Source organism: Eumetopias jubatus, unplaced genomic scaffold (assembly GCF_037043125.1).
Source record: "Eumetopias jubatus isolate StellerSeaLion01/CBP00866 unplaced genomic scaffold, mEumJub1_p1.0 scaffold_3, whole genome shotgun sequence".
In the NCBI taxonomy this organism is placed as follows: domain Eukaryota; kingdom Metazoa; phylum Chordata; class Mammalia; order Carnivora; family Otariidae; genus Eumetopias; species Eumetopias jubatus.
The window spans coordinates 34,336,011-34,362,517 of NW_028274809.1; the positions used below are offsets into that span (position 1 = coordinate 34,336,011).

Here is a 26,507-nt window from a genome sequence, read left to right on the forward strand (position 1 = left end):
TCCTTTCTCTTTTCTTTTGGCTAAGTCTGGCCAGTGTTTTATCAATCTTATTAATTCTTTCAGAGAACCAGCTTCTAGTTTCACTGATCTGCTCTACTGTGTTTCTGGTTTCTAATTCATTGATTTCTGCTCTAATCTTAATTATTTCTCATCTCCTGCATGGGTTAGACTTTATTTGTTGTTCTTTCTCCAGTTCTTTAAGGTGTAAAATTAGTTTGTGTATTCGGACTTTTTCTATTTTTTTGAATGAGGCTTGGATGGCTATGTATTTCCCCCTTAGGACCACCTTTGCAGTATTCCATAGGTTTTAGACCGATGTGTTTTTGTTCTCATTGGTTTCCATGAATTGTTTAAGTTCCTCTTTGATTTCCTGGTTGACCCAAATATTCTTAAGCAGGATGATCTTTAGCTTCCAAGTGTTTAAATTTCTTCCAAATTTTTTCTTGTGATTGAGTTCCAGTTTCAAAACATTGTAGTCTAAGAATATGCAGGAAATAATCTGTCTTTTGGTATCGGTTGAGACCTGATTTGTGACCTAGTATGTGGTCTATTCTGGAGAAAGTTCCATGTGCACTCAAGAAGAATGAGTATTCTGTTGTTCTAGGGTGGAATGTTCTGTATATATCTATGAGGTCCATCTGGTCCAGTGTGTCATTCAAAGCTTTTGTTTCTTTGTTGATTTTTTGCTTCGATGATCTGTCTATTGCTGAGAGTGGAGTGTTGAGGTCTCCTACTATTAACGTATTATTATCAATATGTCTCTTTATTTTGGTTAAGAGCTGGCTTATGTAGTTGGCTGCTTCCATGTTGGGGACATAGATATTTACAATTGTTAGATCCTCTTGTTGGATAGACCCTTTAAGAATGATATAGTGTCCCTCTGGATCTCTTACTACCATCTTTAGCTTAAAATCTAATTTGTCTGATATGAGAATTGCTACCCCAGCTTTCTTTTGAGATCCTTTGGCATGAAAAATGGTTCTCCATCCCCTCACTTTCAGTCTGGATGTATCTTTAGGTTCAAAATGGGTCTCTTGTAGACAGCATATGGATGGGTCCTGTCTTTTTATCCAATCTACAACCCTGTGCCATTTCATGGGAGCATTTAGGCTGTTCACGTTGAGAGCGATTATTGAAAGATATGATTTTATTGTCATCATGTTGCCTGTGAAGTCCTTGTTTCTATAGACTGTCTCTGTAAAGTGCTGTTCTATATCACTTTTGGGGCCTTTCTCTTTTTATAGAACCCCCCCTTAATCCAGTCTTAATATTTCTTGCAGGGCCAGATTGATGGTCACATATTCTTTCAGTTTCTGCCAGTCTTGGAAGTTCCTTGTCTCTCCATCCATTCTGAATGACAGCCTTGCCAGATAAAGTATTCTTGGCTGCATGTTGTTCTCATTTAGTACCCTGATTATGTCTTGTCAGCCCTTTCTGGCTTGCCAGGTCTCTGTGGACAGGTCTGACATTATTCTGATGTTCCTCCCTCTGTACGTAAGAAATCTCTTCCCCCTCGCTGCTTTCAAGATTGTTTCCTCGGATCTAAGATTTGTGAATTGTACTATTGTACGTCGTGGTGTCGGTCTGTTCTCATTGATCTTGGGAGGGATCCTCTCTGCCTCTTGGACACGAATGCTTGTTTCTTTTCCCAGATTAGGGACGTTCTCAGCTATGATTTGCTCAAATATATCTTCTAGACTTCTCTCTCTCCCCCCACCCCCAAGGGATACCAATAATTCTGATATTAGAATGTTTCTCTGAGTCATTAATCTCTCTCAATTTGATCCCTTCGGCTTTAATCTGTTTTTCCTATGCCGCCTTGGTTTCCTCTAGGTCACTAATTCGTTCTTCTGCCTCGTTTACCCTAGCAGTCAGAGTATCCAGTTTAGACTGCATTTCATTCATAGCATTTTTAAGTTCAGCCTCATTAGATCTCATTTCTGCCCTTAGAAATTCTATGCTGTCATTAATATTTTTCTCAAGCCTAGATATCAACTTCATATTTGTTACTCTGAAGTCTATTTCTGACATCTTGCTTATATCCATATCCATTAGGTCTGTGGCAGAGACCACAGTCTCTGATTCTTTTCTTTGTTGGGGGTTCCTCCTCTTAGTCATTCTGTTGAGGGCTGATTGAGGGAATGTACAGAGTCCAAATTATTGACCACAACCCAAGCAAGATGCACCTGTTTTATAGGGATCTTAGGGTTGTTGGCCTCTTGTTCTCCCAGCCTGTCTTCTGGGGGAGGGGCCTGCCGTGCTGTTACTCAGGCAACCGTGTTTGGGCAGAGTTGCCCTGCCCCCTCTCGGGGGAGGGGTGGGATGGGCTCTGTGAAAACTGGTTTTTTGGGGCTTTTGTTCTCTGGTGGCTTTCCCTGGTGGTTTTCTGCGCCTCTTCCGAGAGTCAGAGCAGAAGTGACCGTATCCAAACCTCTGTCTCAGAGCAGAGAGATCGCAGTCTGCTCTTCACTGAGCTCTCCAGGCCACACTGTCTCCCTTTCTGTCTGTGCCGCTAAAAAACCTCAGTGTCCTGGGTTGTGCACCCCACAGGAGCACTCCCAGCCCTCACTCCCAGGGCCAGGCACATCTCTGCCCTTTGTGCTTCTAAAACCGCCAGCTGCCCCCAGTTCGTATTTGTGCCCCTGCAGCTCCTGGATCCCATCCGGGGGGCTGGACTAAAATCCTTTCCCTGCCACTACCAGTCTGCGAGTCTGCCCGGTCCCTAGCGCAGGAGGTTTTTGCACTCTGGTGTTATCTCACCTTCCTGACACAAGTTCTCGGAAGCTCCCTCTCCCTGCTGTTTATCTTCCGATAACTGCCCAGAGAATCACAGCTCCCCACTTCATACCTCGAGACCAACTGCAGGAGATATTTTGCTTGTAGAGGTCCAGATATACCTTCTTACATCTCAGGCTGATTTTGTGGGTGTTCAGAATGGTCTGGTAGATATCCAGCTCAATTCAGGGGACCGGTTGGAATAGGGTTCCCTACTCCTCCTCCAGCTTTTTTCCTCCTCCTCAAATACTATTTTTAAGAAAGATTCTTTTAAAGTTATTTTTTGGGGATGTGGGTGTTTCCTTCTGCTAAGTGTGAAATGTGGTCAATCTTTTGATGCATGTTAATACGTTCTTCAAAACACAAGGAAGTGGCAACATCTTTAGCATGAACAAAGAGGTACTCCTCACAGTAGTTGTTTTAAAACCCTTGATTTCTTCATCTATTCGTCTACTGCTGGACACTTAGGTTGGTTCCATGTCATGACAACTGCGAACAGAGCCGCAATGAACATGGGGGTGCAGATACCTCTTTGAGCTCATGATTTCGTTTCCTTTGAATACATACCCAGAGGTGAAAGATACAATGGGATAGTATTTAGCCATAAAAAGAAAGAAATCCTCCCTTTTACGACAATATGGATGAACATCGTGCTAAGTGAAATAAGACACAGAAAGACAAGTATCATGTTTTCACTTGTATGTGGAATCTAAAAAAGCACAGCTCATAAAAACCGAGACTAGGGGCTGGGGCTGGGGGAAATGGGGAGATGTTGGTCAAAGGGTATGGTTATGAGAAGCGCCGGTTATGAGAAGAATCACTCCTAGGGATGTCATGTGCAGCATGATGACTATAGTTAATAATACTGTATTATGTACTTGACAGTTGCTAAGAGAGTAGATCTTAAACGTTCTCTCACACACACCCAGTCATGATTATGTGAGGTGATGGAGATGTTAACTTATTGGGGTACTCGTTTTGCAGTACATACATATATCAAACCAACATGCTGTGCACCCTAAATTCATACAATGTTATCTGTCAATTACATCTCAAGAAAACTGGGGAGAAAAAGCCCCACCCAATTCCTCTCAGGCATGTTTTTCTCCTGGGATTAGCTAAAACAGCTCTCCGGTCACTAAATGGATTCCCTTGCTCACCTGTGCAGGCTGCGTGTCCCCCCTACAAGCCCTGCCTCAGTTCATCTGCCTTATCACTTCCAGGCCAACCTGAGCACTGGCTCAGAGGTGGCCCAAGGAAGCACTGTCATCTCGGATCTGGACGGAGGAAGGCTGGGCCTACCTGGCCTTTTGGGCCTCATCGCTCCATCTGTGAGAGAAAGCAGATTCCTAAAATAAGAAGGGCTGTACCGCAGAGCTAGGCACACCTTGGTGTCCTCAGCCAACTCCAGATCCCACTACGGAAAAAATTCCTCAGGTCAGCAGAGATGAAGTTGAATTTTTTTTTTAAGATTTTATTTATTTATTTGATAGAGAGAGAGAGAAAATGAGTGAGAGGGAGCAGAGAGAGAAGGAGAAGCAGACTCCCCACTAAGCAGGGAGCCCGATGCTAGACTCAATCCCAGGACCCCGGGATCATGACCTGAGCTGAAGGCAGACGCTTAACCGACTGAGCCACCCAGGCGCCCCAAAGTTGAAATTTTTGTAAACGAAACTTTCCTGGAGGATTAAGGGAGGAAAAGGAAACAAACAGAGAAGAGTACAATCAGCATGCATAGTGTGCCTGGTCTCTTGTTCAGATCCTCTGCGGAACCCGAGCCACAGAGCGCATGCCCTGGCCTTTGCCCAGCACAGAGGTTCCTACAGGTCTCTGGCTCCAAATCCCTATTGGTCTCAACCCTGGAAAACCCACTTGTTAATTTAATAAGAGGAAACCTTTGAATTTCTTTTTATCAATGATGTTGGCTGGGGAAGATCATTTTCCAGTGGCAGCAATAACCAAGCCCCTGGAGGATAGGAGCCACCTCACGTGAGCCCGTTTCTGTCGGACAGTGACAGATACCTTCAGAAAGGCCAGCACGCCCTCCGCTCAGCCGCTGGCGCTGTGACCCGGGCTGGCTGTCCCCTCGCAGGGCTTTCAACCCCAGACGTTAATTGTCATGTTATCAATATGTCATTCTCCCACCGCTGCTCCTCTGCAGGTTTATGATTGTCTCCAGGGATTTAAAGAAAAGAAACTTGTTCCTGCCACAACTCATGCACAGACATTATCCTGTGAGGTAAGGTGGTTTTTAATCCACAGAATAGTGGGGCTTTAATGAATTAAACGATCTAATGGCAAAGTTGGGTTGATGACTATGCATCCCGTAAGTGTTTCTAACTGAGCTTTAAAAGAAGGAAGAAAATGGGTCGGCACTTCAAATTTAAGCAAACAAAAAAATAACATTTTTAGCATGTGTCCATTTCTCTCTTTTCTTCTCTAATCCTTAGACTCCGTTGATCTGTGTAATCCGAGAGTAAATGTTGTTATAGTATATGTTTCCCAAATGTATATCTCTAGTTGGGCGCTTTGCCTGAACTCCAGACTCCAGACATATCCAACTGCCTCCTCTCCATCGTACTTAGATGCATACTTAATGCACCACTCAAACAGCATGTCCCATGAGCTCCTGATCTTCCCCACACCCAAAGCCACTTCCCTCCCAGCCTTTTCCATCTGAGTAAGGACATCTTTGTTCTTGCAGCACTCAGACCAAAGTCTTTGGTTATCTGTAACTTTCTCCTTCTCTCATACCTCGCACCCAATCTGACAACAGATCCTGTAGCTCCTGTTTCAAAATATATCCAGAATCTTATCACTTCCACTCTGCCACCTAATAGAAACCATCATCATCTCGTATACAGATATTTGCAGTATAGCCTCCTACCTGGTCTCCTGCTTCTACCCTTGAAGAGACCCTCTTGAAGGTGTGTCAAATTATGTCACTTCTCTGCTCAAACCCTTCCAGTGATTTCCCGTTTCAGGGTACACATCATAGTTCTTAGATAGCCAAACATAATGCAGTATCCGTTCCCTCTTTGACTTAATACTCACTGCTCTAGCCCTTGTTCACTCTGCTCCAGTTAGATAACCCCTTGCGGTTGTGTGAACCAGACATGCTCCTGCCACAGGCCCTTTGCACTTGCTATTCCATATTTCAGTACTGGTCTTGCCTCTATAGCCACATGATTTGCTTCCTCTTCTCCTGGTCTCCACCCAAATGTCACCTTCTCACTAAGGCTTTCTCTGGTCACTTGATCTAAAATTTCAACCCCTCAGAGCACTCCCTGTCCACCTTCCTGTTTTATTTGTCTCCTTAATTCTCTTCATCAAGTAAAAATGGGGATTTTTTTTTTTAGAATGGGGATTTTTGTCTGCCACTGTATTTGTATCACTAAAAACAGTGCCTAGCATGTAGTAGATACTCAATAGATATTTGCTGAATGGATAAATAAGTGTAATCCATTTTATTATTATTTATTGTCCAAACCATATTAAAAGAAATAGAAAAAAAAAAAGAAGAAAAACTGTACCCTCAGTTCCAGTAATCAACGATTCAAATTGTTCTCAGCTGTCCCCAGGAAAATACATACATATTTTATTCAGTTGTAATCCTAGGGAATGGAGGTAAAGCTCAGTAAACTCCTTGTTTTCATTTGACTGTACATAACGAGGCTTAACTGCTGGGGTCTCATGGGGCTCAGTGAAGTCTTGAAAAGTCTTATGTCCTCTCAGAAAGCAGGTCTACACTCACACAGAAAGGAGATCAGAATTGGAATGTTTAACACTTTTTTATTGCAATAAATATTAAAATTGGTAATCAAATAATAAGTCCTAAAATACAAATTACTATTCCCATTTTCCACATGACAAATGGAGCATCCCATGGGATTAAGCTACCTGAGTTCTCCAGGCACTTGAGTCTGTACCTGGAGAACTCTGACACCTTAACCTGCCCATAAAGATCCACATTAACAGTTGTTTTTAGCACCACTAGAGGGAAATTGCCTTGGAACATATATTACAAAATTATGTTATTTCCTCCTCCAAGCCTCTGGTATGCCAGGATGGAGGCACTGGGTGTTAGACCTATCCCACATCTTGGATCCTACCTGCTGTAGTAAAGTTGAATGAATGAGGAAAGATACTAGGCCCTGACTTTAAAGATAAAAAAGAAGGTTTCAATAATAGTTTTCTTTGGTCAATGTCGTGCTAGTCAGTGTATCTGTTATCCAGCTCAGGTGATGTTAACTAGGCGATGAAGATTTAAAAAAATTTTTAAATGTCTGCTTTTCCACCACCCAGGTAGTAGGGATATTACGTGAAACTCCTAAATCCCCTGAGATCCAAGAGCTGAAACAAATCCTCCAGGATCCACACTTTAAGGCAAGTGCTTGCTAAAATAGACAAGATATGCCCATCTGGCATGTGGGCAAAGTTGGCAAGAAGAAATAAGGGTGATAGGAAATGTACTTTCTGAACAGACATTCTATTACTGTACGTGGGTGACCAACAGATTGTTCTTAAAGATGTGGGACTCAGCTGTGACTGGCTCTGTGTTGTTAGCCATGGAGCCAAGCCTGCCATATTTATGAGGAGACATCCAGAACTTCCCATGATGTCTTGTTTCCACCCTGCAAAGCCATTGTCCTTCTAAAATTCTGGGGGAGAATCAGGGTAGTATACTTCCTTTCCAACTTGGAAATATTTTAAGTTTTGGATGAAATGTGTGAAGAGGTTCTGAAAATATAGTATAAGGATGATTAACTCAATGAGGGAGTATATGAAGGACATTTGATTGAAGAACGTTTGATCGCAGAACAGAAGGCTATCTCACAGACTTACAGAGTTGGAGTTCAGTTTATCAACAAATGAGAACTTTAAGAGAATATCTGCACTTGGAGCAATAGGATTTATGAGTCAAATTTTCAGTTCACAAGATAACCCTAGAGAATTTTCTCTGAGTTCCAGAGAAGTTTTGTCCACCAATCTATGGGATGACTACTTCCCCACCCGATGAAATAAAAATTTAACATAACGGGCCATTAGAAGGAACTCTTTGATCACACCCGAAATCAGGAAACTACTTTTTCTCATTCTGTTCCTCATAGGCCCTTGGGAGTCACTGACAAATTAAACCAGCAAGATGTTTTGATTACTGTCTCCCACTCTGCCTTAATTAGGGAAAATATTATAAAAGTTAATCTGTAGTTCAAGCTTATGGAAGCACCATGGATTACATGAGTTTGCAGGAAATGAGAAAGTGACAAAATACATTTTAGCAGAAATGCAAGAATATATTATATATCACTTAACCTCTCTGTGCCTCGTTTCTTTATGAAAAGGGGACAATAAATATACCTGCCTCATGGAGTTATTGTGAAGATTGGGTTAATCCACATAAAATGCTATGCGCAGCACGTATGTGTTGGTTGTTGTGGTGATGGTGGTGGTTTGTCTTACAGAGTGTTAGCTCACCGTCTTCTAGAAGGGTGTGTCCTGTGTGTGACCTTTGTTCACCTTGCCTTCTCTGTTCCTAGGCCTTGCTCAGTGCCCATGACACCGTGGCTCAGAAAGATTTTGAACCCCTTCTCCCCCCATTGCCAGACAATATCCCTGAGAGTGAGGAAGCAATGAGGATTGTTTGTTTGGTGAAAAACCAACAGCCCCTGGTAAGGAAATCACTTTATCTTCCCAGTTAGAATGATATCAGGGCTAATTGTGAACCAAGGGTTAATTGTGAACTACATTATCTCTTGTAGTTATTTAATATAATGTTAAATATTCTTGCTTGTAGTCACAGGTATAGTTTGAGGCATTCAGATAATGTGAGGGCATCCATGATAATGGCTAGCGCACGATGTCCTAACAATTTTTGCCTGTGGTTTCAAACACATTATATGTTATAATGTTGTCATGAGGAAAGACTTCTGCTTCGTGTTTTTCTTTGTTGAAAAATCTGTAAGAAAAAAGAGGTTTATTTTATTTTATTTATTTTATTTTATTTTTTGAGGGGGAGGGAGAGAGAGAGAGATGGAGAGAGAGAGCACGAACTAGGGGAAAGGCGGCGGGAGAGGGAGAGAGAGTCCCAAGCAGGCTCCACACTCAGTGCAGAGCCCAACGTGGGGCTTAATCTCACAACCCTGAGATCATGACCTGAGCTGAAATCCAGAGTCAGATGCTTAACTGACTGAGCCACCCAGGTGCCCCATGTTTTATTTTATTATTTGGCTCTCTGAAGTACATAAATTTCACTAAATTCCAAGGTATTTACCTAAGTTTTTTTTTTCTTTATTAATTAGAAGCTAAGTGAGGCATTAATTTGATTTTCTAAGAATAGTCTCTTTGATTAGGTTGTAATGGTGAGAGCTTTCTTTATCTTTGGAAGGATCTAAATATTATTTTGTATTCATGTGGTTGGGTAGAGACTTTGGTAGGTCAAGGTTGAACGAATGGCCCTGGCTGGTATACTCTCTTCTGACCAGACCAGAGCTCTACTGAGGGAAGCCACCAGAAAAATGGTCATGTTAGGTAAAAGAGGGATTCCATTGTGCTCTCTCCTCAGGGAGCTACCATCAAGCGCCATGAGATGACAGGGGACATCCTGGTGGCCAGAGTCATCCATGGTGGGCTGGCTGAGAGGAGTGGTAAGCTGGAGCTGCAGGGTACACACGGGACCAGAGAAATCGGAAACCCTTAGTTGTTTAGTCTTCAGGGAAACCCCTCTTTCCTAACCATGGTCAGGGCTTCTCTGCATGACACTGCTTGGTTACTAAGAAGGAGGGAATAAATATTCCAGAAAACCCTGTTCCCTTCCTTCACTGAGGCCCCATATTCAAATCCACTCAGTTTACATTCTCGTGGTAACCTAACCAGCTAAGTATCAGCATGCCATTCTGTACAAAAAGAAACTGAGGTTCAAAGAGATCAAGTAAGTAACGTGCTCGAGGTTGCACAATTTGAGTCAGGATGCAAGTCCAGGTTTGCCCGCTCTATATTCCCCACTCCTGCTCTTCCCCTGGTCCTTCTGCTTTCAACAGGCATAGCTCTGCCCCGACCTTGAAGTGCCCGTTGCTTGCCCTTTCTACCAGCCAACCGAATGTCCTTCCTTTTACTGCCGCGTTTCTGTGCCTGCTGTCCCCCTCCTCCTCACTGCCCAGGGCCCTGCAGAGCTGGCATGGGTTTCATACCCCAACGTTCTTAGAGCAGTGACCCCAAGGATTTCCTAGTCGCTAGGTCCCTCAGCTCTTCCTTTGGCCTCAGTTTTATTTTTACTTCTCTAGCACATTCGATGTCAACCATAACGGTCTTGATGTTTTCATCGTCCTTGGTTTCTATTCTGTGACATCATCCTACATCTAATCTCCTCCCCTGACAACTGTCCTGCATACTCCTGTTTTTCAAAGCTGAATCGTGACCCCCACATTCCTCCACATTTCCTCTTGGAAGAATGCCCCACCCCCTCTCTTTGTCATCGATCATTTACTCATGACGCTGACATCTTTACTTTTAGTGTTACCTTCATTCTGCAACATCAGATTAGCAAAAATGAAAATATCACCATCACTTAACACCCAGTGAAGAGGTGTAAAAATGCAGTTCTCTGTGCTTGGTGGAGGTGTGCCCTACAGTAACCAGCCTGGATGATTAGGGTTAGGATTATTTCAGAGTAAATTTTTAAATGTTAGAGCACGCTTGGGTCAGGGAGTTTGCTAAAAGTCTTTGGTGTAGCTACCTCTATTTTTTTTTGCAAATTTCCTTGTGCCCTTCTTTGTTTTGTGTTCCTTTTTGCCTAGGGCTGTTATATGCTGGAGACAAACTGGTGGAAGTGAATGGAGTTTCAGTTGAGGGACTGGATCCTGAGCAAGTGATCCATATTCTGGTAATAGTCTTCTGTTTGCCTTCTCAATGACTCAGCACAATGCTGGGGCTGCCCTGAGCCTGTCTGGCCCATGGTGTGGGCACTGTTACATGAGGGGGATTTGGTCCCTTATGGCAGCTTCCTTTCTCCAGACCCCCAGACCTTTTCTGCTTCTGTGCAGCTCAACCCCCAGCCTCCCACCCCCATCTGGTTTCTGCTGGGACACTTCTCTTGCCAACCTGCCTTTCGGCCTCAGGAGGGCTTCCAGTTTCCCCAGGCCAGGTCCCTTGTTGCCTGGGTTGTTCCTTTGGAAACTGAGCCTGGGGTGGGCAGAGTGAGACTTTGGAGGGGAGTCTGAACTTGAGCAAACTACCCTTGCTCCCCTACCATTTTTATACAGCCTAAATCTATTTAACATCCCACTTGAGGTAGCTTCTGGGTAGGAGAGATGTCCTGGGAGGCTAGCCTATGGGGAGGGGATTTCCTTGCTTGCCCTGCCACGGATCTTGGTGGTTGAACCTGGGGATTTATGACCAGATGATGGTTTCTTCTAGGCCCCTATGCCCACTTTTCAAACCTTTGCCTGAATCACAGTCATAGTGGCATGCCCCTGCCATCTCCCCCATGTATACCCCAAGTGTGGGGCCCGAGGTGGATGACTATTTATCATATAGACTAGTGGTTCTCAAACTCGGCTTGCGGGGGCGGGGGGGAACGCTAAATTTTCATAGATGTGCCTCAGGGACTGAGATGAGAGGTGGTATTATAAGGAGTATACCAGGCGCCGAAAGATTTTGCAAATGACCCCTGCTGCAAGATGCTGCATGGCACAAAGCACTGCAAATGGAGCTTGAAGTCCTGTCAATCGCAGATGCACGTGGCTCTGCTTCAGCCATTTTGGTGGTAGCTGCAGAGCCAGGATGGTGGGGTTGTGAAATTTCTAGGAGTGAGGACAAGGTTTTGCTCATCTCTGGATTCGCAGTGCATGTGTCGGGAAGATCTTACCTTCTCCATCAGGCTGAGAGATTCTCTGTCTCCTCAAAATGTTTGAGGGCCCCCATTCCCACCATTAGCTTGGCGCTTGTCAGTCCCCTCAGAAGACTTGGGAGCCTCTTCTCCCCATCAGACTGGGCTGCCAGGCGCAGGAACAGGGGCTCAGGAAGTCATTACTGACTGAGGTTTGAGGAAGGGAAGTCAGATCAAGATCTCATCTCCTTCCCCAGCGTCTGTAGGAAGAAGACCTTGCTGAAGAAGGTTGCAGGTTGGAGTGTTCCTGGGAGAGGCTGGGCCTCAGGGTGGGGCTCAGCAGGCCAGGGACTCTGGAGCCCCACAGCCGAGCAGAAGCTGAGCTGCATTTCTTCCTAATTTCCACTTCTGCATGGTGATATGTAGCTGTTGAACTCTTGTAAGAATCCCTGTGGGGGATATCACCCTTAAAGCTGGCCACACGGTGTTGTAACTCCTTCTGCTGAACCCCAATAATCCAGTGAATCCTGTGACTTGTTATTCCCTCCCCTTTGACATTTTCTAGGCCATGTCTCGCGGCACAATAATGTTCAAGGTGGTTCCAGTTTCTGCCCCTCCTGTTAATAGCCAGAAGATGGTAAGAATGTACTGAGTCTTCATAATCATACACAGTAAATTCTCAAATAACAGTAAGAGTGACTTAATATTTTGTATCATACTGCCCCTCTCTATAATGTGTTACACATTTTTCAATACTGATGATATGAGGGGCAAATGAGTGAACGAATACGATAAAAGGAGATGGCGGTACAAGTTTAAAAAGTAACATCAAGAATGGGAAACACTTGAGCAAAAATTTCTCAGCACTAAGAGATTCTGTTGCCAAAGTCACTTTTCTCATGGATCTTAGACTCGGTTAAAGAGAAGAGTATGGGGAGACAAGATAGCAACAGTAGGTGGAGTGGAGAAATGGTTTTAAGTCTTGACAACCCATGGGCAAGGGTTCTTCTGATGGGGCCATTTTGCACCTGCTGTCAGGTGTACGTTCGTGCCATGACCGAGTACTGGCCCCAGGAAGATCCCACCATACCCTGCATGGACGCAGGGTTGCCTTTCCAGAAGGGGGACATCCTTCAGATTGTGGACCAGAACGATGCCCTCTGGTGGCAGGCCCGGAAAATCTCAGACCTTGGTACTTGTGCTGGACTAATTCCTTCTAACCACCTTCTGAAGAGGTAAGAAAACCCTCACTCCTGGTCTCAGGACTGAGCCATCAAGAAATAAAATGTTTTTTCAGGCTTCTGTTATTGCAGTTAAGATGCGGTAAGGGAGACAAGCAGATGGATAAACACATACACTGGTCTATAAAACCAAAAGTCAACTTTCCATATACCCTAAGCATCTTAAATACCAAGGGGATCAGAATAATCATACTAGCTAGAAAAGAGAGAAAAGCACTTGTGAAACTCAAACTTAAGAAGATAGTTCTAACTCCCTCTATTAATCATTCGAGGCTGAGTTGAAACCTCAGCTACTGAATCTGAACCCATGACCCTCACTTTTGTGTTCTTGAGGTCCGAGGGAATGAGTAAAGATAGAAGATAGAAAAAGGTCCAAGGCTCAGCCAATGATAAGAAATCAAGAAGAAGGAAAGGAACGAACAATAGAAATTAAGAAGGAGTGACCAATGAGGCAAGATGAAAATCGACCACATCAGCTGCTGTAGAGTGGGTGGAGAAGTAACCATTGGATCTGGCAATATGGCAGTCATAGATGATCCTGATAAAAGCAATTTCAGTGGAGGGATGGGACCAAAATCCTAGCAGAGTGGGATTTGAAGAAATTGATGGCATGAGACATTTTAGTACAAAGCAGAGCAGAGCAATGGAGAAATAGCTGGAAGGGAAAGTGGAGTGGTATGAGAGAACTTTTTTAGATGAGGGACATAATGCTGGTGGGGCCAGTCCAGTGAGAGGGAAAACTTTTATGATAGAGAAAACAGAGGAAAGAATTGCTATGGTCAATGTCCTTGAGCAGACAGAAGGAGAGATGATCTAGTACAGTTGACCATTGAACAACGCAGAGGTTAGAGGTGCTGACTCTCTGTGTAGTAAAAAATCTGCATATGACTTCTGACCCCCCCCCAAACTTAACTACTGATAACCTACTGTTGGCCAATAACATAAACAATGTATTCACACATATTTTGTATGTGAAATGTATTATATACTGTATTCTTACAATGAAGTAAGCTAGAGAAAGAAAATATTAATAAGAAAATTGTAAGGAAGAGAAAATACACTTGCAGTACTGTACTATATTTATTGAAAAATAATCCATGTATAAGTGGGTCTGTTTAAAGGTCAGTGATATACAAGTAGAGGGGTTGATCTTATACCAGATCATAAACAGTAATAGTAACAGCAGAGAATCCAGAGTGTGTGGACACAGTTGAAGGTGAGGGATATGGTGGGAGCTTGTGCAAGTTCTCTATCAACCACTCTGATTTTCTCAGTGAAATAAGAAGTAATGTCATCTGGGTATTGTGTAAGAATCACAGACCCATACCCCTGAAACAAATAATACATGATATGTTAATTTTTAAAAAAGAGAGAAAAAAAAGAAGTAATGTCATAGGCTGAGAGTCAGGGTGGGTAAGGAGGTGCTGGGAAGGAGAGAGAAGAAAGTTTGAGATGTTTCGATGAGAACCTGAGAACAGATGCATTAGGTAAATTTAGTATGATCAGCAGGAAGGGCCCACTTAAGGCTAAATGCCACGCATTTGAAATGATTCCAGTTAGCTTCCTGGTGGGCAGGTCCAGAAGAGGCAGAATTGGATTTAACAGTAAATCTAGAAAAGGCCATGGGAGTGATGGACCCTGATGCATAAGCTAGTAAGGAGAGAAATGAGGGAGTAAGGGTCAGTGGAAAGGAAGTAAGATCAATGGTTATAGGCCCATAGGAGGTCAGCAGATTATTGGGGCTGGGAAGGCGAGGTGTTGGGAGAAGAAAGGGATGCTGGAAGATGAGATTGAGTTACTGATACTGAAAAGGTCTGCGGTATGACCCTGGGAGGCACTGGCTGAGGTCGAACGAACACTGAGTAAGAACTGGGAGGCAGGAGATCAAGGAACCCAGAGGCCAGGGTGTTCGGAGGGGCATTTATATGCCTAATGGAATCCTGGAAAATCCTGACAGAACCATGTTGAGAGCGTGAGAGTGAGCAGGTGTAGTCGGGAGATGGGCAAGACCCCACCTCCGGGCCTGTGGAGCTGAGGCCAAGCGCACCGAGTGGTGGCCTGGAGCCAGCTACCAGAGCCCGTGTGCACCTGTCCTCATGTCCACATGTCCACAGTCGGTGAGGTCAACTGGCACCTGGAAATCTCCACCGGGAGAGTGCTGACGTGAAAGAAATCGGCAGACCTGCTTGTCTACTCCTTCCCTTCCCCCAGAGCTGGTTTACCAGCAACCCACTGGCGGTGGGAGCAGAAACAAGCCACCTCTTGAAAGGTGCAGGGGAGCAGTTCCCTCAGGAGACCCGGGCTTGGGTTAGAGTGAGGTGAAGGGCTCACTTACGCACAGTAGAGGCTCAAGTCTGGGAGACGTGGCTGAGGACTGACATCGAGATCCACGGGGTGTGGGAAAGGGCTTTGGGGAGGGCTGGTGGTGGACGGAGCCTTACAGGAATTAATGCGCAGAGGATAAGGCATGACCCGAGCTGTAGGGGCTGACACGAACAGGGATAAAGTCCTCATGAGATTAGTCCTTGCGATCTCAAGACACAAAACAGTGAGGAGGCTCAGTGGGGGTCTTGCAAGGCACCCTCAGAGATGACAGGTTTATTGGGTTAGTGCACAAATAAAGGATACAGAAGGAGCAAAATCCATGTGGCTCTAAGGGAACTGTGGAGCATCAACAGCCAGAGAGGGGAACCAGGACGTGCTGTGAAGACTCAGAGGCAAGGCTAAGCCGCTGGAGAGGCAGGGGCCCCTGGACCAGTTACTGAAGCTCTGGGGCCTGTGAACACTTGGTCACCGGCCAGATTTTCAGTAGAAGTCAAAGTTGCTCTGAAAGGATCTTGTGAGGCAGGAAAAAAGTGCTAAGAAAGCCTGTGTATTTGGAGAATATTTGATGATGTGTTTGGAGAAGAACTCTCCCTCTTCACATGGGTGGAGGCAGCAGAATTCTAGGAAACACTGGATCTATTTCACCCCGGTTAACCTGGGTTGACTTCTTTTTTTCCTCATGGTGTATTTCTTTGTGCATAGGAAGCAACGGGAGTTCTGGTGGTCTCAGTCATACCAGCCTCACACCGGTCTCAAATCCACCATATGTGAGTGTGCTGATCCCTCAAGCCCAGCGTGTGCATCACAGGGAAGCCTGCTCCTTCTCTTCCAGGGCTGCCTTCCTGCCCAAGAGAGGATCTCTAAATGTGCCCCCTGCCCAAATAACCTCCTGGCAGCCATCTGAAATCCTACTCTGCACGTTCATTCCTTTGGATTTAGAAGAGTTTATGAAAATGCACATGTTCCTGTGTTGGTGACACCTTCAGTGAAGGCGCCCCAGCTTTGGAGTCCCCCAAGGTCTCTACAGCTATAGCATATACGTTACACCCATGCTGGCGAGCAAGGCTGCATGGCTGCACACAAACCTTCATCCGTACTCTATGCAGGGGCGTGAAATTTCACGCTATTTGGAAGCTCTGCTGAACAGTGCTATGTGCCTTTGATGAATAAACATGGGACTGAATTATTACTTAATCAGTGCAGCTTGCTTGCCATGCAGTCTTATTCAAATGGCAGCGGAGGAATGGCTGGTAAAGGGATCCATGGTGGCAAAGGCTTGTAAACTGCTCCCTGCCTTAATACGTGGGGGCTGCAGCTTGGCAGAGCTCCGCGGGAACCGTCTGTGTGAGGCCCTTCAGAAATGGCCCGCATTCCGGCCCCTGGGAAGGAGGGAAGGAAGCGGGTAGAGCAGCCGGTGGAGGGAGGGGCGCCTGGCCCGAGGCTGCAGGGGGACATATCTTAGGCTAACACCTGCAATACCACTTCCTATCTTTTTTTCACCTAACATTTTATGAGAAACATTTTTCATGATATGATCTTCATAGGATATTTTAGCTATCCCCCCTGTGTTTTGGAGAAGTTTTTTTGTTTTTTCATATTTTTGTTTTTTACCAAACCAGACTGAAGTGCTTCTTTAATTTGCTTTCCTATTTCATTTCTCAAAGGCACATGGAAATGCTGCTGAAGCTTCTAATCAGCATCCGATAACTAGTACGCCACTGGTTGATGTTTAATTTGCTCATGTAGCCTAAGTGCAATTTACATTAGACTCCCGGAGAAGTCCATCCTGAAAAAGAATCTGCAGCCCCTATTATTATACTCACATATCTCTAACTCCAAGAACTCCAAGGACAGAGTTGCTGACTTAAAGGGTCACCTCTCACAGGGTTGTTTCTGATGGAGCTTGATCAGTTTCTAAGCTATTAGATCATTTCTTTTCTTTTTAACTGTTTTAGATGGTGCTGCCGTAAGTATTATTTTGTATCTTTCTGCTTAATGTTACCATAGGGAGAACATAATCTCAGGAGCAGTTTACTGACTCCAGAGGTATAGGCAATTTTATTTAACAAGACTTAATGAAAAATTTGCAGGGAACTATTAAAAATATATTTATTGAAGATGCACATACAGTTGAATGGTCGCCTTTCTCTTTTCTTCCTTCCTCCCTCTCTCCCCTCTTTCTTTCTCTCTCTCCCTTTCTCTCTCTCCTTTTCTCCCTTTCTTTCTTCCTTCCTTCCTTCCTTTTTCTTTCTTTTTCTTTCTTTCTTTCTTTCTTTCTTTCTTTCTTTCTTTCTTTCTTTCTTTCTTTCTTTCTTTCTTTTTCTTTCTTTCCTTCCTTCCTTCCTTCCTTCCTTCCTTCCTTCCTTCCTTCCTTCCTTCCTTCTTTCTTTCTTTCTTTCTTTCTTTCTTTCTTTCTTTCTTTCTTTCTTTCTTTCTTTCTTTCTTTCTTTCTTTCTTTCTTTCTCTTTCTTTCCTTCCTTCCTTCCTTCCTTCCTCCCTTCCTTCCTTCCTTCCTTCCTCTCTTCCTCCCTCCCTTTCTTCCTCCCTCCCTTCCTTTTATTCCAGTCAAAATTTGAGTTCCTAAAATATGCTGAAAGTGCATTAACTCAGAAATGAGTGGAACACAACACTTACAGAACTTTAGGGTGGGAAGGGAGTAGATTTACCAGAAGCAAGATCTCCATTTCCAACAAGATTCATAAATGTATCAGTTTCTATAGGATATTTATTTTATCATTTTGTTACCAAATCTCTACCAAATTTCTATAGATTAAGCCCAGAATATTAATTACTATAATTAATTTATATTTTCTTATTATAAGTTAACCTGAGAAACTATAGCATTAACCAATGTGCTCTCTTTCTTTCTGCTTCCATTATTTGTCTGTACACAGCAATTTCTATGGAAGAAGGTAAGAAATAGTATTTGAAAAAAAAACCCAACAAAATAAACTCATCTCCAAAGTCTCATAGAAACTTTGTATAGTTTTCTTAATTTACTTTAATCCAGTTCAGCTATTCATTAAGCTCTTCCTGTATACCTATTAGTGTGCCAGTCACTAATACCCTAATTTGTAAAAAAGATGTCAGTCAAAAGAAAGCACACATGATGTTATTGTCCTAACACAGAGAGGAATAGGAGAAAAGAGAGATAACATTTAGATGCAGCTCATGGTAAGAATTCATTAAAAGTTGTGAAACTGGTTCACTGTTTTGTGTCACCTGTTTTACACACATGGTCTTAAAAATAACCCTGTGAAGAATTTCAATTGTTCCCATTTTATGGATGAAAAGATTGAGGTTCAGAGAAGATAAGAATATTGGGAGGTATTGCAGGCAGTGTAATCTGGATTGAAGCTTCTGTCTGAAGGGCCCTGCATCAAGGGCAAATGGAACTTCCAGGTATTATTTTTCTCTTTCTCCAAGCCCAGACATGCAGGTGACTCATTATGACGCCAAACACACACACTCACAAAAGCTGGAAAGCAAGATGCTACCTGCTTGTGAAGCGGGAGAGAAGAGAAGAGCAGTCCCCTAGGCATCCCCATATTTCAGTCCTAAAATTCAGTCCTGAATTGGGCCACCATCACAAGACACCACAGACTGGGTGCCTTAAACAACAGACACTTATTTTCTCAGGGTTCTGTCAGCCCGAAGTCCAAGATCAAGTTTCGGTGGGTCTGGTTTCTGGTGAGGCTTCTTTCTGGCTTGCAGATGTTTGCCTGTCCTTTTGGGTTGGGGCCCCAATCTTATGACCTCATTTAACCTTAAAGGCCCTGTCTCCAAATACAGCCAAACTGGGGGCTAGAACTTCAACATATAAATTCAGGAGGGATAACAATCTGTCCATAACATGTACCCTCGACAACAGTGTAGAACTGTTGATTTTGAAAGAGTAAAATCAGTGTCTGTCTTAGATCCCAGAGTTGCAAGTTAGAAAAATCAGGGCTACTTGTGTTGTTATTAGAAATTCACTCCTGTCCTCTGTAAAACAGGAATAATAATTGTAGTTTTCCTTTGCTTAAACAAAAAACACATAAAACCTCTAGTTATGTCTTGGGAACTAATGGATTCACTGTTGTTATAAAAATACTGATTTGAAAAATAATCTCTCAATAAATAAAAGGAATTGAATGGCAGCTATTTTACTTGTTTACCTGTGTCCCTATCTCTATAAAGCAGTATTATTTTATAAAATTTTTTATATTGCACATTTTACTTAGTTAATGATATGGTCTGTAAGGAGGTGGTGATAAGTTTATTATGACTTGATAATATTATAGCTTATTATACAGACAATTATTTGCAGTTTTGGAACATGATAAGAATTATTTATTAAACCACTATTTATTGTGGTGCCCAGGTGGCTCAGTTGGTTAAGTGACTGGTTCTTGATTTCAGCTCAGGTCATGATCTCAGGGTCCTGGGATCAAGCCCCTCATTGGGCTCTGTGCTCAGCTCAGAGTCTGCTTGAGATTCTCTGCCTCTCCCTCTGCCTCCCCACTAAATAAATAATCAATAAAATCTTTTTTAAAATCCCTTTAAACTATTTATTGATCACTTGGGAAGTGCTGGGCACTGTGTTAGGCACAAGATGTACAGTGCTAAAAGAAATTATTTTTCCAAACATATATTCAAATCAACTATTTTGATATTAAAAGGAAAATTCAGTTCAATTTAATAATTTATCAGGTACCTATTACGTGCAAGACACTGTACTAAACTCTGTAAAGTATAAAAATTAGCAAAACAGTTTCTGTTTTCAAGGAGCTATCTAGGAGGGCAAATAAAGCAAATATGCAAATGATTATATTACAAGGTGGAATAGATGTGCAGTAGCAGCGAATTCAAGGTAGTAGGAAGAAAATGCTCTGCAGTTCCTGGCAGAGATATTCATTTTAGTTAGTGTTTGAGATGGACCTTGAAGCATTACAGGCAAAGGGAACAGCATGAGCAAAGGCACAGAGGAGGCCTGATGGAGGCTACTCTAATGGGGGTACAAGACATGGGAAGGAAAGAAGTAGCTAATAGCCTTCAAAGTTGGGCTTGGGTCATGTTGTAGAGGGTTTTGGATATTAGGATGGGATGGGTGGTTTTAAAAATTTTATGCTCTTATCCTGTTATGGATAGCCCAGCTAAAGGTAAAAATAGTTAACATTTATTGCGTACTTACCATCTGTCTGAGCTTTTCATTATCTCAATTAATCCTCTTATACGGTAAGATAAGAGGATTTTTTTTTTTGAGGGGAAAAAAGCCTTTGTTGATAAATAGATTACAATGAAATAAATAGAGTGACAGTATGTTGGGGAATAAAAACTCGGGCAGGATCTGTGTGTCTCCACCCCAGCTCTAGCTTTCAGCGTCCGCCTTCCTACTGGCCAGTTTGGACGATGAGGCCTTGGTGGGCATGTCCAGCCTCCTTGGGCCCTTGGGGGCCTCTATTTTCCTGGCCAGGGGTTCAGGCACCATCTTAGACCCACCAGCCCTGGGAAGAGTAGCGGCCTTGGCTTTGGGCCCCCCTTGGCCGCATGGGCAACGACCTCTTTAGGGACGTGATTTTCCTTCTTTTTGGCTGGAGAAGCAGTACCATTCTTGCCCTTGGGGACCGTGGGTTTTGCACTCCGACTCCCAGCTTTTGTTTTTCTGTGGGCCTCACCACCCTGGCTCTTCCTTCTGCCTTTGACCTTTGACTTCCCACTGGGCCCAGTGGCACTGGGAGGGGCCCGTGTGGCCTTGTCTGGCTGTTGGGAGGCTGATGGTAGTAACATTACTATTATAGATAGAAAACTGAAGCTTGAGGTAAACTAGTTGGTCCACTCAAAAAGATGATGCTTTTTTTTTAAAGATTTTATTTATTTGTCAGAGACAGAGAACACAAACGGGGAGGGGCACGCAGAGGGAGAGGGAGAAGCAGGCTCTCTGCTGAGCAGGGAGCCCGATGCGGGGCTCCATCCCAGGAGCCTGGGATCATGACCTGAGCCAAAGGCAGACGCTTAACTGACTGAGCCACCCAGGTGTTCCAAAAAGCTGATGCTTTTAAAATTTTAACCATTTTATGTTATGTAGCCTTCTATACCATAGATTTGCATTTTCATTTAATATAGTGGAGTCATTTTTCTCTCTCCAAGTGAGCAAGCATGAGGAATAGTTGTAAGAGTAATGTTATTATAAGATGGCCTGAGTTTTACTGACATAAATCTATACATTGGGAATTTTGTTTGTGATACTAATACATTTTAAGTTCTATTTTTCCCTTTCTATCTTCTCTTAGATGACATGAAGATTGATGAGAAGTGTGTGGAAGCAGGTAACATTTCCTCTTGACAGATGTACCACCAGAAAGAATATGAAGCACCTCAGCTGTAGATTTTCTGAAGCAGAGTTAGCGAAATGGGGCCACAGGCCTTTCCTCTGAAAGAAATGTGTAAAATGAACCCCTCCTCCCTCACCACATCCTTCCTCTGTGGTTCTGGCACTTGGAAGGGAAGCACAGCTGTGGGAATGTATCCAGGCTCTAAACCAACCTTCTAGAAAGTGTTCTAGAAAGCAGTGTCTTGGAAGTGATCACAGGAACACTTAGTAATACTCAGGTGTTAAATTCAGTAACATTCAGTGGAATGTCTGGAAACTGCCATGCTCTTTGTGAAATACTATAAAATATTGAAATGCCAATTTTTAAAAAGCAACATATTTTTTATTATTGTTTGGTAACATCTTCTGATAGATTCTAGTATAGTTAATTAGTAGTGGGTTCCAAATTTTTGAGAAATATATGAAAACTTTTTATGTTTCTATACTTAAATCTTTTTTGTAAATTGGGGAAAGATTTCCCAAATTTAGTGATAGAACTGAGACTGGCTCAAGAATCATGTTGATTGTTGATGTTAGGAGACTATTGGAAAGTCTTTAGTCCGATAGGCGAGTTTGTCTTGGCTTTCTGGGCTAATCTAGTTTTCAGAAATTAAAGAACAATATGAAATCTTTAAATAGTGGATATTTCAAAGATTCACATATACTTCCCAGAACTACAGAATAATGCTGACACCATATTTTTTCTATCAAGTTTTTAAAATACTTGCACCAATATTCATTTCTTTCTGTAATTTAAAATTTTTATTAGGTAATATGTTCACATACTTTAAAATTCAAAAACTACAGAAGTATAGAGTTCCTCCTTTTCCCTGCTACCCTGCTCAGTTTTAACTTCTTGAGGCAACAAATGCTCTGTTTCTTGTTGATCCCTCCAGACATATTCTGTGCATATAAAAGCAATGATGTGTATTTTTTCTCCTCTCCCCACCATCATCCTCACCATTTTAAAAAAAAACACACTTAAAAAAAAAAAAACACTTTTTTGATGGTATGCTATACACAGTATTCTGTTCATGGCTTTTTTTCTTAGCATTGTATATGATTCCATCTTAGCACATAAAGAACCTCTTTGTTTGTTTTTAATAGCTTATTGGTGAAATAAATTATTGTGCATTTATACAGTCACTTATCGGTAGACATTTGAGTTACATCCAATCTTTTCTATTACAAAGAGTGCTACAATGAGTAGGGTTGTAAACACATTGCCTTTGTAAACACAGCCATGTAAACACATGGCTGAGTATGCCTAGACGCAGTATGGCCTGATCCAAGGATGAATGCGTTGGTAGTGTTGCTACATATTTCAAACTGCTCTCCACATACATTCTAGTTTCTTAATCTTTAATATTTCTTTAAAATGCTAATAAAGGGGTGCCTGGGTGGCTCAGTCGTTAAACGTCTGCCTTCGGCTCAGGTAGTGATCCCAGGGTCCTTGGATCCAGCCCCGCATCGGGCTCCCTGTTCCGCAGGAAGCCTGCTTCTCCCTCTCCCACTCCCCCTGCTTGTGTTCCCTCTCCCACTCTCTCTCTCTCTGTCAAATAAATAAAAAATAATAAAATAAAATAAAATGCTAATAAGAACTGGTTTAACTGATGAGAAAGTTGGTTTATATAAAATCTTTCCTCATCACCTAAACAAGCCTATCCAGTCAAACCATTTATATACTCAACCTCCTCGCCACGCTCCTGTTGCTTATGCACCCGTCCCCACAACGTCAGGCAGGGCGCGTCCTTCCTCCGTCTGTCACAGCAACGCTGTGCGCTGTCTGACGTCCATCGAAGCTTCCTGTGACATTCTACCTTTCCCTTCCCTCTGAGCCTCTTTTACATTCTATTTGTTCTCTTCTAATTTATTTATTTTAAGCTCCTGCAGCACCCCTGATTAATGTCATGGCTCAACTGCGTTAATACCATGTATCTCATTTAAGGTTTTACTATGCCTTAGAGATCCCACTGACTTGGCCTTGATTTAGGAAAGAATTTTAAAAGTTGGTGAGTATGCAGAAGCATAGGGTCAGTGAATTAGACTGTTAAAATATAGACTCAGTATGGATAGTAATATAATGACACTTTTGATTTTTTGTCTCCATGGGACATCATAGATGAAGAAACATTTGAATCTGGTAAGTAAAAAATGAGTATTTGGTATTGATTTTTAAGAGTCTATTCTAAATTTTGGTGTCATTTAAACACACATTTAGGGACATCATACAATAATTGTTTAAATACCTCAACAGTATAGTGGTGAGATATTATGAGCTTCACCTTCACTGGTGCTTCTTATTAGGGACATTTTGGAGCTCTGTGGGATGGACAGATGGACTTGGGAAGTGTGCACCTAACTGATTTACTTCCCATTTATGTTGTTTCTAAATTTCCTGTTTTCAGTTAGATAGTTGGTCATGTTAGGGTATGTACACTTGGCTCAGTGTTTGGAACTGGTTTAATTTTTAATGCCTCTGGATTATAGTCCTCCTTTGCTCTATGTTCAACTCCTCATTTTTTGGGAAGACAGTCTACACACTAACACTGTGATTGAGGCTCAGAGGTATTTGTGGTGTCTCTGAACCGAAAGGCAGTACGGTGGAGTGGTTAAAGCTGGGGACTGGAGCCAAACTGTCCAAGTAGGAATCCTGCTCCCTTCCTCATTACCTGTGGGTCCTCCATCACTTCACCCCTCTGCCCTTCACTTGCCCCACGTCTAAAGTAGGAAAAATAATTTATATAAGTAAAGTGCTTAGAATGTAAGTGATACATGAGCGCGCTAGCCAGCATTATTGTGAATCTTGCTCTGGACGGGCGTTCAGCAGCTTACATCTCTAGTAACTGCAGAGGAATGCTGCAGCCGCCCTTAGTTACTGGGAGGTGCCCCTTCTGGACTCCTCTTAGTCAAATGGTTGAGAACTCCCAAGTACATTCTGAACCCAACTCACTTAGGAGGTCTATTAAGGAACAATTAGCACCCAGCTGTCATGTTTCCTAAGTAAAAAACTCTTGATATTTATTCATGAGGCTTAATTCTGTTACTTAGAGCTCTTAGTGGGTGTTCCATCCTTTCAGTTTGGGGCTCAGCTCTTCTCTGAATGTGGTATCATGTGACCTCCTTGAATTTCTTCAGGGGGTAATGATATAGTCTAATTAGGAATTCCATTTAAAAAAAAAGCAACAGAGAAGATGGATGTTTTAAGGCATCTAGAAAACGCTTTGTGTTCAGTTCCCCCTGTCTCCAGTGGGGCAGCTGGAGAAGGACGTGAGTCACTGGACCCAGTGAGGGGTAAGGCATGAGGATGCTCAGGCCAGAGGCTGCCACAGCGCCCACCCCAAGGCCCTCTTCACCAGACTGCAGCATATGGCCTCTGGGAGAGGAGACAGGAGGCTCACAGCAGTTACCTCCCTATAATTTCTCTCTCTCGAGCCCTATTTTGTGCCGACCAGTAGAGAGGAGTCTCCCTAGACAAAAAGCCCTCAGGAAGAATGTAGATAAGAGACTCGTAGAAAAAGTTGTTGTTCTCCTAGCAGTACAGTCAGGTCCAGTGAGTTCCTGGACCCCAGTTGTATGTTGCTCATTTGCCTTGCCAGGCCTGGCAAGGTAACTCAGGCCTGTAACCTGAGTTACAACCTTCTCTAGGGGCAACATGAATGCCTCGCTTTTGTCACTGGTATTTATTGGATGGCCAACTTGATCTTCTCAAAGACCTAACTTTGTCATGTCTGTTTCTTCACTTACCCAAATATCCAGAGGAGCTTTCAGAAGGTAACTGTTTTCATTTCCTGGGTAAGCCACATAGAGCTATATTTAAGATCTTTCAGTGCCTCAGTGTGCATGCTTGACAGGATACATTTTAAGATAAGAAATATTTTAAGGGTGAAATTGGTGATGAGATAGTCAATTTCATAGAAAAATATTTAAAAATGAACAATGAAAGTAGTTAAGCTTTATGAATATATTCCTAAGTAAATGTTTCCATAAGAGACTCTTAACTACAGAGAACAAACTGATGGTTGCTGGAGGGGAGGTGGGCGGGGGAATGGGCTAGATGGGGGATGGGCGTTAGGGAGGGCACTTGTGTTGAGCACTGGGTGTGATATGTAAGTGATGAATCACTAGATTCTACTTCTGAAACCAATATTACACTATATTTTATCTAACTAGAATTTAAATAAAAATTTGAAAAAGAAAAACTAAAAAAAAACCTTACTGACATATTTCAGTTAGAAAAATGTGCTTACTTAACAGAAAATGGAATTGATATTGGTGCGTTTTCTTTGTATTTTAACATGTATGTTTAAAAAAAAGGTTAAGAAGAAAATGTTGTATATGTCAGTTCATTCTACGGACAATGGCTCTTTATATATTTCAATGATCAGAACAGAGTTGCATAAGTGAAAAGGAACATATATTCGTAAAAAGTAATTTGAAAATGACATTTTTATAACATTTTTTTCCCCTGGAGTTTATAAGAATTTTTCTGAGACCCCAGTGGAAGCCAGGAGTTTAAATAAATTCTAGGTGCTTCAGAGCCACTGGGATTAGTGTTCCTCACCCTTGTCTCTCAGATTCCTGGTCAGTCACAACAGGCAGCTATAGAGGAAGTACTAATTTTATACAGAATAAACCATTTTATCAGGGAGAAAATAAAAACCCACCTCTCACACAGGGACTAATTATAGGTCCTACAGAACACCATTTCTACGAGTTGAAGCCAAAGCCAATTCACCTGTTTCCTTTTTGAAGTCAGTTTTCTTTGGGCATGTTTAACAATGTGTACCTAATCTTTATTTGTTTTTATAGTGACTCAATATCTTTCTTATAACTTGAAACAAGCCTAAAATAACTTTTTGTTTCAGTTGTACTTGACAGAATAGATTCAGTGTATTGCTAAAATTCTGAAGAGTGTTTCCACATAGTTTGGGTGCATGTGATAGACTGGAAGGTGCTTAGGACAGTCTTCAAGAAGCCACTCAAG

The 26,507-nt window shown here is 42.6% G+C and overlaps 1 protein-coding gene across 1 annotated transcript in view; it reads left to right on the forward strand.

Annotated features, from left to right (window-relative positions):
* Positions 1-26,507, forward strand: part of MPP4 (MAGUK p55 scaffold protein 4) — a 41,361-nt gene that overhangs the window by 4,288 nt on the left and 10,566 nt on the right. Inside the window, exons 4-16 of the mRNA XM_028121714.2 lie at positions 4,937-5,014; positions 7,081-7,161; positions 8,316-8,447; positions 9,341-9,422; positions 10,572-10,657; positions 12,168-12,239; positions 12,641-12,837; positions 15,871-15,935; positions 18,063-18,080; positions 20,231-20,233; positions 21,441-21,476; positions 23,643-23,663; positions 25,280-25,294. Of these exons, the coding sequence (XP_027977515.2) occupies positions 4,937-5,014; positions 7,081-7,161; positions 8,316-8,447; positions 9,341-9,422; positions 10,572-10,657; positions 12,168-12,239; positions 12,641-12,837; positions 15,871-15,935; positions 18,063-18,080; positions 20,231-20,233; positions 21,441-21,476; positions 23,643-23,663; positions 25,280-25,294 (886 nt within the window). The remainder of the gene's footprint in view (positions 1-4,936; positions 5,015-7,080; positions 7,162-8,315; positions 8,448-9,340; positions 9,423-10,571; positions 10,658-12,167; positions 12,240-12,640; positions 12,838-15,870; positions 15,936-18,062; positions 18,081-20,230; positions 20,234-21,440; positions 21,477-23,642; positions 23,664-25,279; positions 25,295-26,507) is intronic.